This window comes from Raphanus sativus, chromosome 5 (assembly GCF_000801105.2).
Source record: "Raphanus sativus cultivar WK10039 chromosome 5, ASM80110v3, whole genome shotgun sequence".
NCBI classification, from domain to species: domain Eukaryota; kingdom Viridiplantae; phylum Streptophyta; class Magnoliopsida; order Brassicales; family Brassicaceae; genus Raphanus; species Raphanus sativus.
Window position 1 is genome coordinate 9,920,318 of NC_079515.1, and position 15,608 is coordinate 9,935,925.

At 33.2% G+C, this 15,608-nt stretch overlaps 1 protein-coding gene and 1 non-coding gene across 2 annotated transcripts; both read right to left on the reverse strand.

Moving 5' to 3' along the window:
• Positions 1–5,698: 5,698 nt before the first annotated feature.
• Positions 5,699–6,596, reverse strand: LOC108859619 (proline-rich receptor-like protein kinase PERK8). Its single transcript, XM_018633529.2, has one exon. The coding sequence runs from the start codon at positions 6,388–6,390 to the stop codon at positions 5,866–5,868; it is 525 nt and encodes a 174-aa protein (XP_018489031.1). The 5' UTR covers positions 6,391–6,596; the 3' UTR covers positions 5,699–5,865.
• Positions 6,597–8,045: 1,449 nt separating this feature from the next.
• LOC130495279 (small nucleolar RNA R71) lies at positions 8,046–8,153 on the reverse strand. Its single transcript, XR_008934551.1, has one exon. It is a non-coding gene; the product is annotated as a small nucleolar RNA R71 (small nucleolar RNA).
• Between the last annotated feature and the right edge of the window lie 7,455 nt (positions 8,154–15,608).

A 15,608-nucleotide genomic window follows, 5' to 3' on the forward strand; every position in this document is an offset into this window, starting at 1 on the left:
GCAAACGTGACCCTAAACTGACGCAAATTCTTCATACTTTCCATTGCCCATATTAGCGCTTCTATCTCCGCGTATAGAGAAGAGAGGGAAGCTCTTACATTTCGTGCTCCCATTAGTCCTGTAAAACCTTCTAGTGTTCTATACCATCCCTGCCCAGAGTAGACAGTATGTACGCTTTCATAGTTTATATAATCTGAAATTAGTTTGGGTTATACTGATTTTAATGTCTTAATCGTCCCCCAAATTACAGGTACTCACTTCATTTAATTGTCTGTGCAATTTGTTGTAGATTTTGGTTTAAAAAATTTGAACAAAATTAATAATTTAATAATAATAATCATTTCTTCTAAATATAAAAAAATATTCACTATTTTCACTAAAAACAAACATACAAAGAGAGTTATACAAAATTGCAATTTAATTTTCAATTTTATAAAATATTTTGAAACTAATATTTAGACATACTACAATATGTTTTTTTGAACACAAATACTACAATATTTTATTATATAATTATTTAGAATTATAAATAAAACAAATTAATATCATATAATAAATGAATTTTTTTTCAAAAACATTGTGCACACGTATTTCTATGGTTGTGTATTTTGTCTAAAAGTAATTTCTATAAAATTATTTAAAATAGTTAGTTTTAAATAAAATTTTCTGTTGATTTTTTCTAAACTTCTTTTAATTTCTAGATACATTTTTCATTTTGTATAAAACGATATTTTCTAAAATTAATAGAAATATTTTAAAAATGGAAAAGTAACCTTATTTTCTGAAAAAAGTTAACAAAAGTGGTTTTGATTTTTCTTTAGAAAATAACAAATTTTTCAAAAACCAGTTTCCTTATATTGTAGGGAAGTTTTTTTTTTTTTCAAAACCGAATTTTCAACGAACTATATTTGTTTAGTTGAAGTATCTTTTAATTAGGGTTTAGCATTGGGATATTCGGGAATTGGTTTCTTTTGGATCCAGATCATTTGGGTCTTAGATAAATCTATATAGGTACTTATAAATTTTCAATTTTGTTTTGGATTAGTTCTTTTTTGTTCTGGATTATTTTGATTCTAAAAATATTATACAAATGAACATCCATTTATTTTCAGGTATCATCTTATTCGGGTTCAGATAGATTCTTTATATAAAGCCCATCAAGTTTTACCAGAAAAGTATCATATTTATATGAAACTTTATAAAATACCAATAAAATATTATTAGTAGAAATTAAATATTTTAAAAATCTAAAGTTGATATTTAAAGTTTCATATTATTTGACAATGTCAAAAAAATTACAAAAAAAAGTCATTACAACTAAAACTTAAATAAAAATATAGAAAATAGAATACATAGACTCATGATCTTGGATATTCATGTATTTAGATTGGTATGGATCGATTTTTATTGCTCGAATGTTGGATATACATGTTTTAAACTTTATAAGTTTTTGGGAAAATAGTTTTTAAATATAGTAGATAGGGAAAAAAGGAAAAAGGGCAAATCAATATAATTGGGTTTTCTATATGTTTACTTTTTTCTTGTAGAGTAACAAATTGACTCATAAAAAAAAAACAAAAAAAACAAATTGACTCATAATGTTTTAATTTGTCATGTAAATTATAATTTCATAAAATAAAAGAGAATCCTATGAGATGCTGTTGGTTTGTTGACTAAAAGATTTCAAACATCAACGGATCGCTAGCAGAAGATATTGGTCACATGTGTTATGCTGAGTTAACTTATAGTGCTCTTCTTCTTTCTTTCTTTTTTGTGTGTGTTAAGTGTCCAGATTATTTGGTTGTTTTCTCCTAATCCTTTGTTTGTGCGTAAGTGGCGACCACCACTACTGGCCCAATCGTATGCAAAATATCTTTAGTCAGATAAGATAAGATAAAATAAATTATCTTAAAACTATCTGTCAAGACTATATGTTGTAGTATTCACATAAGATAAATGGTCTAAAAGAAAATACACTAAGATTTAGAATTTCTTAGTGTATCTAGAATTTCTTTGCTCAAAAAAATACACTAAGATTTAGAATTTCTTTGCTCAAAAAAAAAAAGATTTAGAATTTCTCACTAAGGTATACTAAAATAAAGTAGAAATTAAAGGTTTCTTTAGTCAGGAATTACTGATCAAATCAACGACAGTTTCCGATAGTTGTTTGACAGCTATATAATTATGTTCCATGATAAGGCTGCCGACACTCCACGAATCGGGAGCATAGTGATCGGTAAACGGAGAGAGTGATTTTCTTATCAAATACTATAGATAGATTCCGATAGTTGTTTGCCGACTATATAATTATGTTCCATGATAAGGCTGCTGACACAAACCTTCGCTTTTCTCAGGCCATGCCCAATGAGAAAATGCAGAGAACTTGTATCTCATTTTACATACCGCAAGAACCTGTTTTGATACTATAAATATACTTGGCACTCTCTTATTTGTCATCTTCTAAGGAAAACATTTATGTTTAATAACACAATTTATTCATTTTTTGATTAAAAACACACACACTTTCTTTATTCATACATAAAATAGTAATATTATATAGTTAAGAACCTCTTTGGATTTCTTATCCAGTGGGGTTGCCCTCACAATCCTATGTTTGTGCTTATGACTATTACTAATGATTTTTCATTTTGAAAGAAACATAGATAATTTATATATTCTAATAATGTATTATTGTGAAGGAAAAATGAATTTGTTTATAGTTTTTATCAATATCTTGAAAGAATATTACTCATAAATCATTTTACGCTTTTTATTTATAATTATACTTTTATATAAAAGTTTCAGTATTTGTGTGTTTAAACTTCAAAATGTTATTAACACTTTAGTAATACAACTATAGTTTTAATAAATCATTATATTTTTTTATGAAACTAAAATAATTTATATAATAAAATTTAGTTCAAATAAAATTCTATCTGGATAAAATATGTAAGTCTTATAAAATAATATTTTTTGAATTAATAATAAGTAAGATTAATGATATGATATACCTAAAATATTTTCTGAGTAAAAATTGAGAGAAACTATTAGAGAAAAATAAAAATTTGTTTTGAATTTATCTCATTTTGATAGAGAAAATAAAGATAATTGTTACTTTATGCTGAGAAACAACTTTCACTTACATAGAGAATTGATCAAACTAGATTAACAGTAGAACCAATAGTACCGTCTATTTAAGGATTTTACGGATGGATCATAGAAAAACCAGAAAATCTATTTGGGACAAAGGTGATATAGTACACTGCAAGATTTTGATGGTTCAATGCGAGCGAGGGAATACGAAAGAGAGTCAGTCGCCACTTCATTCGGAAATCGAAACTCTCATTAGGACAATAGATATATGAGGAACCTACACAGTTTACTGTTATATTTGCAATGAATTATTTTTAGTTGGTGAAAATAGTTTTAGAAATAGAAAAATGATCAGTTTTTGCAAGTTATTTGGAAGATATGAGAGATCTTGAAGAGAAATTTTGTTGTGAGCAAACGCGAATTAACTTAGAAGAAAGCAAAAAAGCAAAATAAATTGAGGTAAATACCCGTTTAGTGTTTCTTATTATTGTGTGAATAAATAATCTTACAAACTCTTACACCCGTATTTATAACAGCCTCAGAAAATCTGATTTCCTTTTCCCTATAGGAATACATACTTATATGGAAAAAAAAATTCCTAAACCGAAAAGGCATACTGTATTACTGGTGCACAGATATTTAAGACACACAGATGCAACAAATTTCAATAGCTCAAAGCTCATTCATATACCATACAATGCAAATAAGCAATGGTCGTTTGTTGTTTATATAGATTCGAAGCTATCAATTTGGTTTGCACAATCTATATGAATATGTTTAAGTTGCAGAGAAAAAATAATAAAAAGTAAAATAAAAATAACCATTAGAGATAATATAATCCACCCACAACCATCATCTCCGGAATGGGTCCTTTTTATTCTACGGGGTTCATCTCTAGCGCCTACTTATTCTACGAAAAAAGTCAAAGGTGGCTCTTTTGTGAGTTCAGTTTTAATAATTTTGTTTCTTTAGCAGTTCAAGCTATCTTTCGTTTATCAAAGAGTTTTGCCGCTGAAAAGAAAATTTGTTTTTTCGCCGATTTACATCTTTCTTTTTTAACTTTCTGGTTTTGGAGATATTACATTTTTCTCCAATCTTGTATTTTATATTTTATCCACTGATGTTTTAATATTATCAATTCAGAGATGACAAAAAGGTGAAGTTCAAGAATATGAGAGCTATTGTTTGGAAATGCACTGCTTTAATTCATCCCCTCCTAGAGCAAAACTCTACTAAAAGACTATTATTCCCTCAAACCCTGCATTGTGTCGTTAGCAATTTTATTTAAACAAGAGCAACATAATAATGCTCAACCCAAATGATTCTGTAAGAAGATTTGGGGTCATGCTATAGTCCTGGTGAATTAGTGAGGCAGAAGGTGTCCAGCATCTCTCACATTTGTTAAGTTTTTAGATATATTCAGGGGAAAGTTAAAAGTTGTGAATGAACCCATTTAGTAAAAGCCCATGATAAAATAATCTTTATGACATGTAAGTGGCCCATTTTAAACATTAATAAGTTGGATGGTATTTTTTTTTGTCAACAAACTTTCACTCATTTGAAAGACCCACTGAGCCTTTTACAAGGTTTCAGATTACATCGAAAGGGATCATTAAGAGAAAGCATAATTAAAGCCCAATAAAAGAACAATACAATATAGATGTTGCTTCGATTAAAAAAAAAAGTTGGTTCACCTTTTTTTTTGTCATCACCATTCACCAGTAACACCTTACAAAGCAGTTTATAGACCAAAATCAATTTCCAATATAATAAAATTGTCAATGTCGAAGTAGGTTTCATTTCTTCAAATCCTAAAAATAAAATTTGTAGAATAATTATTCAAATAATTCCTATCTAAGTAGTTAATATTCTGTTTAAAACACATAAACCAAAAGAAACTACAATTATTCACATCTATATATAGAATTTAGCTCTCTCATATTCTGTTCATTCTCATATTAGATGTGTTTTCCTGTATGTTCTTTCATATTTTGGCATGTTCTTTTTATATATGCAAATTTGCCGACAAAAAATATGAAAATTAAAAATATCTATGAACGTAATATAACAAATTCGTAAATGATAGAGTATGAAATAGTAATACATTTTTGAACAGTTATTTTTAACAACAGCAACAGTAATATATTATTAGTCGACAAAAAAAATTATTAATAAATTATGGAGACACAGAAAAAAATAAAGTAAAGCAAGAATGCGATACAGTCCGGAAAATTATTAGAATTTTGTAAAACTGAAATGGTCAAAGACTCAAAGTTAGTCAGACAAATTTCATGGGATTCTTAACCCATCGACCCACCCCTTGACTACACACATCTCAATGATTTCAATGTAAAACAACGAAATCTAAAACAAAAAGTAGTAATTATATAAATTACCATTGCACTGGAAATTTAAGACAATGATACTCGAAAACTTTAGTTAACTTAAAATTCTTTTCTTTTTAGTAAGAAGTTAACACAAACAAATATGATTACTTACCCCAAAACAAAATTAATATTTCTGTTCTGTCATAGAATCATACGATAAAGATGGTTTGACAACTCACTCTCCATAAGATAAATGGAGTTAGAAGTTAGTATGAAAATGAAGTGTTTAAACATTCAATCTGATATCTGTTTCTATATGAATCATGTAAATCAGAAAAGAGTTTCACCTTGATTTAAAGATTAAAGAAAGAAAGAAAAAAAACGAATCAAGATCAAGAACTGAAAAGTGAGAGAAAGATAGCGAATTTACAAAGGTGTGGTCTACTTAGTCGTTCACCAGCTTCGCATGCACAGGAGCGGGGGTGTTGACGACGGAGCTCGGCGGATTTAACGGCGGTGATGCCGATTTTACCGCTGGAGGTGGCGGCGCGATTGATATCTGCGATGCAGGTGGTGGCGGTGCGGTGGTTGTATCTGAATCCGGCGGAGGAGGTTGTAATTGCGGCGGAGAATTCAAATTAGACGGAGGCGGAGGAGAACTCGGGTTTACAATCGGCGCCGGCGGAGTTGGGGTGATTGGAACAGATGGGTTTGGTGATGATGATGATGATGATGATGATGAGTCGGGTGGGGCGGGTGGGGAAGATCCGAGTACAGGCGGGTTCGGGTTAGGATTAGGAAAAGGAGTTATGAAAGGGGAAGAGGAATCGGAGGGAGATGAGCAATAGTCGCCGGAGCAGTGGTGTGAGTGACGACGGTGGATACCGAAGCCTACGACGAGACCAATGACGACAACAACAGTGACGATGAAAATGAAAATCTTGGTTGCTTTTCCAACATAGCAGAGCATTGTCTGAGATTTGAATATTCAGAACAAAGATTCTGCGACTTACTGCTGCTGTTTTGTTTTGGTGTTTTGTTTAGTGAGTGAGAGGATTACATACGAGATTGGATTCGGATCTCTTTCTCTTCTCTATTTTTTCACAGCGTTTTCTATTTTAAGTTTGCTTTTAAAAAATCTTTGCTTTTAAGTTTTTTTTTTTTTAGTTTACTTCGGACCTTCGGTCGAATCGACAGGTAAAATGAAACATGCGCTGGTGGGAATCAACGCTAAGCTAGGATTGGCCACGTGAAAGCCAACATTGGCACGTAAATTATTAAATTCGTTTGCTTATATAACCAATATTGAATAAAGAAACTGACAACACTACGGAACATAAATATCCTTACCTATTATGGAAATGGTGTTCGTTGTCAGGGCCGACCCAGAAGGCAAGCCACCCAAGCAACAGATTTTTTTTTTTTAACGTCTGTATCGATTATTATCAATTAGTTATGCTATTACAATTATTCCCACCCAAAAGGTGTTTGATGAAATGTCTGAGACAACTCTCCTAAGCTTTTAGTGTACTTTGCCAAAGACATTTGTTGTTAAAGATGCTAAGATAGCTATTAGACTTGTTCTTAATGATTGCTTTCATATTATTCAACCAAAGACATTTGATGTTTGAGATGTGTTAGCAAATAAGCATTCATCTAGACATAGAGCTTGCTTAGAATTGTGTTTAGGCTTAAGGTTGATAGTTTGATTGATCATTTGCATTTCTTAGTTCGAAACTTGATCACCCAAGGTCAAATTCCCTACACCCATGAGTTCTCTTTTCCATTAGTTAAGAAAGTATAATTCTTTTATTGCATTCAATCATTAGTAGTAATTTAAAATCATTCAAATATTTGGTTGCACTTAGATTAAATAGGCACTTGCATTCTCATTGCTTTAAATCCTTTAGAATTGGTTCGACAACTTACTACCACTATACTATCATTTGACTTAGGAGCCTCAAACTCCTAGCATCAAATTGGCGCCGTTGCCAAATTTCTGAGTAGATTTAAACATTGAGATTTAGTAGCTTGTTTGAGACTAAGTCATTTTTATTTTCGCTGGTTACTGATTCTTTTTCTTCACCTACTTTTGATTTACAGGTGTATGCACTTGAGGAGCAAGGATCCAACAAACCTAGTTCCAAGAGCAGAAGACATCAGAACTTTAGAGAGAGAGTGTGCTAGAAAGGGAAGACAAGAAGAGCAGCTAGCTCACACACAGGGGTTGAACATTGACATGGCTGACCCACAACCACCAGGTCGCCCTATTGGTGCTTATGACCGCCCGACCAACAACGGTCAACTATTAGGAATCAGAGCACCAGCTGTGGCAGCAAACAACTTTGAGATCAGGTCAGGGTTGCTGAACCAGATTGAGAACAACAAGTTTCATGGCCTGGCTGCAGAAAACCCATTCGACCACTTGGACAGCTTTGATAGATAATGTGGCCTATCCAAAACCAATGGTGTATCAGAGGATGCTTTCAAGCTCAAGCTTTTCCCTTTCTCTTTGGGGGACAAGGCACGTCAGTGGGAGAAGTCTCTGCTAAGCAGCTCCATCACCACTTGGGATGACTGCAAGAATGCTTTCTTAGAAAAGTTCTTCTCTACTTCTAAGACAGCTGACTACAGGAATGAGATATCTGGTTTCAAACAGAAGAACTTGGAAGGATTCAGTGAAGCATGGGAGAGGTTCAATGGCTACCTAGCTCAGTGTCCACACCATGGTTTCAACAAGGGAAGTTTGCTCAGTACATTCTATAGAGGTGCTCTCCCTGAGTACAGAGCTAGATTGGATACTGCAAGCAATGGGAACTTCTTGGACAGAACTGAGAGAGAAGCAGCGCAGCTGGTTGACAACATGGTTAAGAGTGATGCAGTCTACAGTGGAGATCATGACAGAGCCAATAGGACAGATGACAAGCAAACAAGAAGGGAGTTGAAAGCTCTACAGGATAAGATTGACATCCTCATTGCTAATAAAGCTACTCAAGAGCAGGTTCACTTTGTTGGTAACCCACAGCAAGAGACACCACCTACTGTTAATGAAGTTGAAAGTTTGGAAGGCCAAGAGGAACTGTGCTTCATTAATAGCAATGGTAGCTGGTACAAAAAGGAGCCCAACTTTTAGTACAACAACTACCAGCAGAAATCCTATCCCAACAACCAACAGAGTGGTTATTAGCCTAGAAACAACCAGCAAGGCAGCTATCAGTCTCAACAAAACCCTTCAATTGGTTCCTCTGCTCCTCAAGAGAGCAACAATGATGCCTTACTGAAGCAAATCTTAGAGTCTCAGACTAGAAGTGAGAAGAATGTAGGTTATGAGTTGAAGAACCTTCACTCCAAGATTGATGGGAGCTACACTGATCTGAACAACAAATTCTCACACCTTGCTTCTACAGTCAAGACTTTAGAGAATCAGTTTGCTTCTATGGCTTCCACCTCCAAGCAGCCAATGGGAACTCTACCAGGGAAACCAGACCAGAATCCCACAAAGTACTGCAATGTTACCCTCTCTACTACTTTTTCAGAGATTGAGCTGAATGAGCACAAGAAAGAGGTAGATGAGATTGAAAAATTGGTGTTTGGAACTGATATTGGACAGGTTGAGCAACAGATTGTGACAACAAGTGGGGCAAAGATTGTGGAGAAAGTATACAAGCTGGTTGCAGCTAAGGTTGTGAAGAGAGATGGACACAAGGTTGAGATGGTCATGCAGGAGGACACCACTGAGGTTGAGCAGTCACCTTATGATAAACTCCCATTTCCACAGAGGGTCCTCACCAAAGCTCAGAAGAAGGTCATCTCCAAGTTCAGGAAAGATCTTAGTGATGTTGGGGTAAAGCTTCCAGAGATCTCGGGTATGCGAGAGGCTCGTGTACAAATGATGCTCATCAAGGACATTCTAACTCACAAAGATAAGGTAGCAGAGTTTCTGGACTTCTCTACTCTGCAACTTGACCCACAAGTCCCACCAAAGTCTCTCTCTAAACAAGAGCACCAGGGGATGTTTACCTTGTCTTGCTCCCTTGGTAAGCTCACTTTTGATGATGCTCTTGTTGATTCTGGTGCAAGTGTGAATGTGATCTCTATAGAGATGGTAAAGACTCTAGGGATTGAGAGCATGGAGCCAACCAGATCTTTACTACAGTTTGGGGATTCTTCTTCTACAACCTCAATTGGTCTCATCAAGGATTTTCCTATGAAGATTGGAGCATGCACCATCCCTGTTGACCTCACTGTCCTAAAGATGGCAACTGCAAAGAGGTTCCCACTCATCCTTGGCACTCCATTTCTCACAACTGTAGGAGCTTGCATAGACTTTGATAACAAGAAGGTCACACTCCTCAAAGTGAACAAAGCTGTCTCATATCCTCTCCAGCCCCTAGAGATGAAGTCTGTGTATTGTGGAACAATCACTTGTGAAGCATCATCCATTGAGAAACCAAAGGCTGAAGTGCTGTATGTTGAGAAAGAAACTCTTGCTGGAGAGTCCTCTACAGAGATGTGTGATGAGCACTTGGAAAGTGCTAAAAAGGAGGAGGTGAGTAGAGCTGCAAAGGCTACTCATGTCAAGAAGAAGATGATGAAAGAACCTCACCCTCCACCTCTTGATACACTGCCACACACTCTCACTCTTCACCCAATGAAGCTTAAGGATGGAGCTATTGAGTACAAGATCAGATGTAAAGGAAAGACTACATCATTCTCAAGTGCAAGGGCCATCATCACTCATGAGCTCCAAGATGATCCAATCAAGCTTCAAGAACTCCTCTCTCAGGTCCTGAAAATCACTCTTAATAGTGGGAAGGACCCCCCTTCTCCACTCTCCATTTGAGGTACCACTCCACTACCTTACCCTTGTATATACCAGTTTTTCTCCGCATTTTAGTTTTCTTTTGGGTTTCTCTCTCTCACTCACACAGAGACTGTGTGATTCAAGTGTGGGAGAGGTACCAAGTATTTGATCATGTTTGCTTTGATGATTTTGAGTCTCATACATTACATTTTACATTCTTATTTTGCATAGAAAAACCAAAAAAAAATTTGAAAACACACAAAAAGAATCATTTAGTTGCATCATTTGCATTTTTAGGATTGAGTCTAGAAGCATATAGGTTGCATTCATGCATTAGAGGGATTTCAACCTTGTAAAGAGCTCATGCTAAGTACTGAATTTGTTGACCTTTGTAATCATGACAAGTAGCTTGAGCACCCTTTGGAAAGCTTGTAAACTTCGCGCCTTGAATGCTCCTCTTGAAACTCATTTGACTGTTGATACTCTCTATTTGAAGCAAGCTCCTGTTTTAATGTCTCTTGCATATGGTCCCTTGTGTACTCAGTCATGGATATACACACTTGAGTTGTCCCATCCTTTTTACCAATCTTCATGACAAACTCAAGTGGTACTCCACTCCCAAAACCCATACCTCCTTTTTAAACCATCATTATTTGTTGAGTGAGGCCTCTTTGGAAAGTTTTACATGTGCATAATGTTGAGAGTATTGGGAACGACAATGCTTAGTCTTCATTCCTGCTAGATTAGCCACTCTATTGTCTAGCTATAGGAAAGGGGTGAGTGTTGTGATTGTGATTTGGGAATATGAAAGGTTTGACTCTTTGTGCTTAAATGATTAGTCTTTTTGGGATAAGTGGAGAAGTATCTAGCTCTTATTGTGAAAAGTCTTGGCCCCCAAATATTAAAAAAAAAAAAAAAAAAAAAGAATGAAAAAGGGGGCTAGCAAAGTTGTTAGGAGCTAAGATTTGTTTTAAAATTGTGAAAAATCTTTTATTGATTTCAAAAAGAAAGAGTCTGATGTGAAGAATGTTCTTGGGATCTTTTGGTGAGAGATGTGAGTTGGGTTTGACATTGAGGAATAATTGAATATCTTGTGTGTTTGGGAAAGGGTAGAACAATGGAGATTGAGCATTGTATGCATGAGTTGATCCCTTTCTTAGATATATTATGTGTAATGTCAAAGCTACTTTGTTTTGAGAGTAAACCACCTTAAAAGATCATTTTGAACCTCTGATTTCACTTGCATTAAAGCTTTTATCTTACCAAACCAAATGACTTGGACCAGTTGACCATGTGTGAGATGTCTATTGAGTTGCTTCATAAATGTTAGAGAGATGTGGATTTGTGGTTTGTGGATGCATGATTAATGAGTGTAGAGATCAAAGGAGCTGGGATAGGCTTAGAGAAGTTAGAGATGGATGAAATCTTTGCTCTTGCTATTTGGTATGATTATGCAAGGTTGTTAGGTTGAGAACTAAGAAGAGTTTCTTTTGGTTATGAGTCCCCATCTTCAAACCTTTTCTCCTTGGTTCTTGAAAGTTTACTTGTGGACAAGTAAAGGACTAGTGTGGGGGAGTTGATATCTTGCATATTTGCATTGTTTTAGCTATTCATTCATAAGCATTTGCATCATATAGATTAGGATTTAGACATGTTTAGGTTGCATTTGGCATACATATGTCTCTATCAGGTATTGGAACACCACATGGAGTTCTTGGAGACATTTGGAAGCAATGTGATCAAAAAGGGGGTGAAAGATGAGCATGGATGGAGGCCTTAGAGAAATCTTCTGTTGCTAAGATTTTGTGGAGACACAGGAAATTGAGTTAGCTTTCTAATGGAAGTGGTTTCAAGTCATTTGGAGATGTAATGGAGAAGTTACGATCAATTTACTAGAGGCATATCCATCCTGGTCGAGAACCGCAGAGTGACCTTCCGGAGCGACCCCCTAAGGTAGCTCCCAACCAGAGCGACCAACCAGAGCGACCCACCTAAGTCGCTCGCGTTTTCATCGCCCGGAGACACAAAAATGGAGGCTGGAGCGACCTCTCAGAGCGACCCCCCAAGGTCGCTCCCAACCCCAGAGCGACCTCCTGGAGTGACCCTCTGAGGTCGCTCCGCGTTATCTGCTGCACGATTTTATTATTTTTCAAGGACCTTTTTGCAATTGTTGTGCACGTTTTTGCACTTGGAAAACCTAATGTTTAAGTACTATGTAGCCACCATTTGGCAATCTATCTTTTATCTATTGGAAGAACACAAAACTCTCAAGAAAAGTTCATCTCTTTTGGATTTTGATTTGTTATGTTCTTGTGTTTCTGTTGATTTCTTATCTATTTCTCTACATGATTAATCTGAAATCCACCATGGGTTTAAGAGGAATCATGGAGATTAGTGAGTAATCACCTTTTGAATTCATGGGTTAGGGAGATTAAGGGTGATTAGGCTAGTTCTAGGATGTTTTAGTGTAGATCATTCTTGTTCCTTGCTAGTAGAGTATTCATAATGCATCTTTTGAGTTAGCTACTTAAAAGTTGATCATTAGGCTTTTCCCACCCAAAAGGTGTTTGATGAAATGTCTGAGACAACTCTCCTAAGCTTTTAGTGTATTTTGCCAAAGACATTTGTTGTTAAAGATGCTAAGATAGCTATTAGCCTTGTTCTTAATGATTGCTTTCATATTATTCAACCAAAGACATTTGATGTTTGAGATGTGTTAGCAAATAAGCATTCATCTAGACATAGAGCTTGCTTAGAATTGTGTTTAGGCTTAAGGTTGATAGTTTGATTGATCATTTGCATTTCTTAGTTCGAAATTTGATCACCCAAGATCAAATTCCCTACACCCATGAGTTCTCTTTTCCATTAGTTAAGAAAGTATAATTCTTTTATTGCATTCAATCATTAGTAGTAATTTAAAATCATTCAAAACTTTAGTTGCACTTAGATTAAATAGGCACTTGCATTCTCATTGCTTTAAATCCCTTAGAATTGGTTCGACAATTTACTACCACTATACTATCATTTGACTTAGGAGCCTCAAACTCCTAGCATCAGCTTCCACCCAAGCAACGGATTAGGGCATTCAAATTGGTGGGGCATATTTAAAAAAAATATATTTAGTTGTATCTATAAATAAATAAATTCTGTAGGTTTTCTTATTAAAATATAATTTACTAAGAATTTTTAGTTAGAATAAAATTTGTTAAAGATGTAGTTCTAGTTTTTCTTGAATTCAGATTTTGAACAATTCCAAAAATATGAATTAGTTTTTGGATTTTTGTTTAATTTTTAAAAAGTTAATAGATGCAAGCGAAGATATTTTGAAGGCATCATATTTGAATCTGGAAATTTCTCTAAGGAATGTTATGCTTTGATATATAATTGGTGATGATTTGTTTAAAGAACTAAAGATTCTTCGATAATCAATATCCTAAAAAATTCGAAACACATAAATTGTTTATCGCATATTTTTGACCATTTCGGTGTAGTCACAGCTGAAATTGTTTTTTGAAATTGCTGCTAACAAAGATTTATTTGCGGTTTTCCATATAAACAGAAAAATTAAATGGGTTAGCTATATTATCAATTGAAATGGTTATGGTTTAAAGATTTGATTATATGATTCTAATGGATGATTTTGTAGAAAAAGTTGTAAGTAAAATTATATTTCTAACAATAAATATATATAATATCAATTTTTATAAACATATTGTAGGTTTTGATTTTTTAAAAAATATTTACGCTATTTTTCCCTGTTTTATGATATTGATAAATCTGTAGAATGGCATAATTTTAAATTTTGATTGGGACAATATCAAAAGTTAGTCCGGTACTGTTCGTTGTCTACACCGACAAAAAAATGTCTTTCATCATTTTTACGAAAGAATTTTAACGATATAATGAACACCCCCGGAGTTGACAAAAGAAAAAAAAAAAGAACACCCGGAATGAAAATTCATATGTGGATTGCACCTCCAATCAAAGATTACTCTAAGCCTTCCCATAAATCTGTGAAATCCCAAAATTAATCAAATAATTAACGATATAACTATTTTTTTATTTAAACACCCATCAAAGTTTTACCAAATTTTGAAATCCAAAATATTAAAATGAGAAGAATATAATAGTTGATAAGCTTGCATAAAATGTTCAGAATCAACTTTCTGTTATGATATAGCTAAAATAAAAATTCGATTTGTACAAAAATTTTAAATAGAAATAACTAAGACTAGTTGTGATAATATAGGGGTCAGAGTCGTAGAAGGAGATTTGTATAATCTCTATCTCTATAATATTATTTGAGAAGTAAGTTTTCTATGTGTCGTTCTCACATTAACTTTCACGATGGTTGATTACATTGATACTCTTAATGAGTTTAAAATATTACATTTAAATACTATTTTTAAGTTTCTTTTTTAAAAAATTCCATATAACATATATATTAAAAAGGAAACATTTATAAATTTTTAAAAAATCAAATTTAAAACGAAAATATATTTATATATAATATGATTTCATTAAAAAGGAAATTTCACAAGATAGTAATATTCTATTTTAAAAATATTTTAAATAACATAAATATACTTTTGAAGTAATAAAATACTTTCTTTATCTCTATTGTTTCGTAGATGAAAACTATATATATATATATGTGTGTGTGATTCCATAAATACAAATTTCAGAAATATAATATTAAAATTAGAAAAAGAAATATTATTTGTTTTAAAACATAATTTTAAACAATAAAAAATACATATTTTCAAAGTAATAGAAATATTTTTATATATATCTAATTTCTTAGATGATTACATAAAATAATTAAGTAACATAAACTAATCAACTTTATATCTAAAGTAATAGATTATATTAAAATTAAAGAAGACAACAACCAACTTAAATGCAAATAAGAAAATTAATCAAAATTTTAATATATTTAGGATAAAAAATATTATAGTTGAATTCAGATAAATAAATGCAATCCAATATACTTAAATGATAACTAAGTAGACTAGATATAACATATCTAAAATCATATGTATAATTAAAGTAGTGTAATATTATGAATATAAATTATGCATAAAATTATAAATTAATTTAAAATATAGTATATAGCAATCAACTATTATAGTATATTTATTTTATAAATATTTATACCTAGTTTGTAAATATTTCCTCTATAAATAGCAGCGCAATTGTACCAAGCTTCCGAATACGCTTGTTGGGATAATCTAGGACTAGAGAAAATTAGTTACAAGGGAGCATATCGTTTCGCGGCCCATGAACCCACTTAAAGTACGCTAATTTTTTTCTTAATCACACTAGGAACAAACAAACAAGCAAATTTCTATTAAAAAAAGGAACTCCTTTTCCTAGTTGTAACG

Excerpts from the sequence above, each read along its gene's own strand:
- LOC108859619 (XM_018633529.2), bottom strand. The coding sequence starts at position 6,390 with ATGCTCTGCTATGTTGGAAAAGCAACCAAGATTTTCATTTTCATCGTC.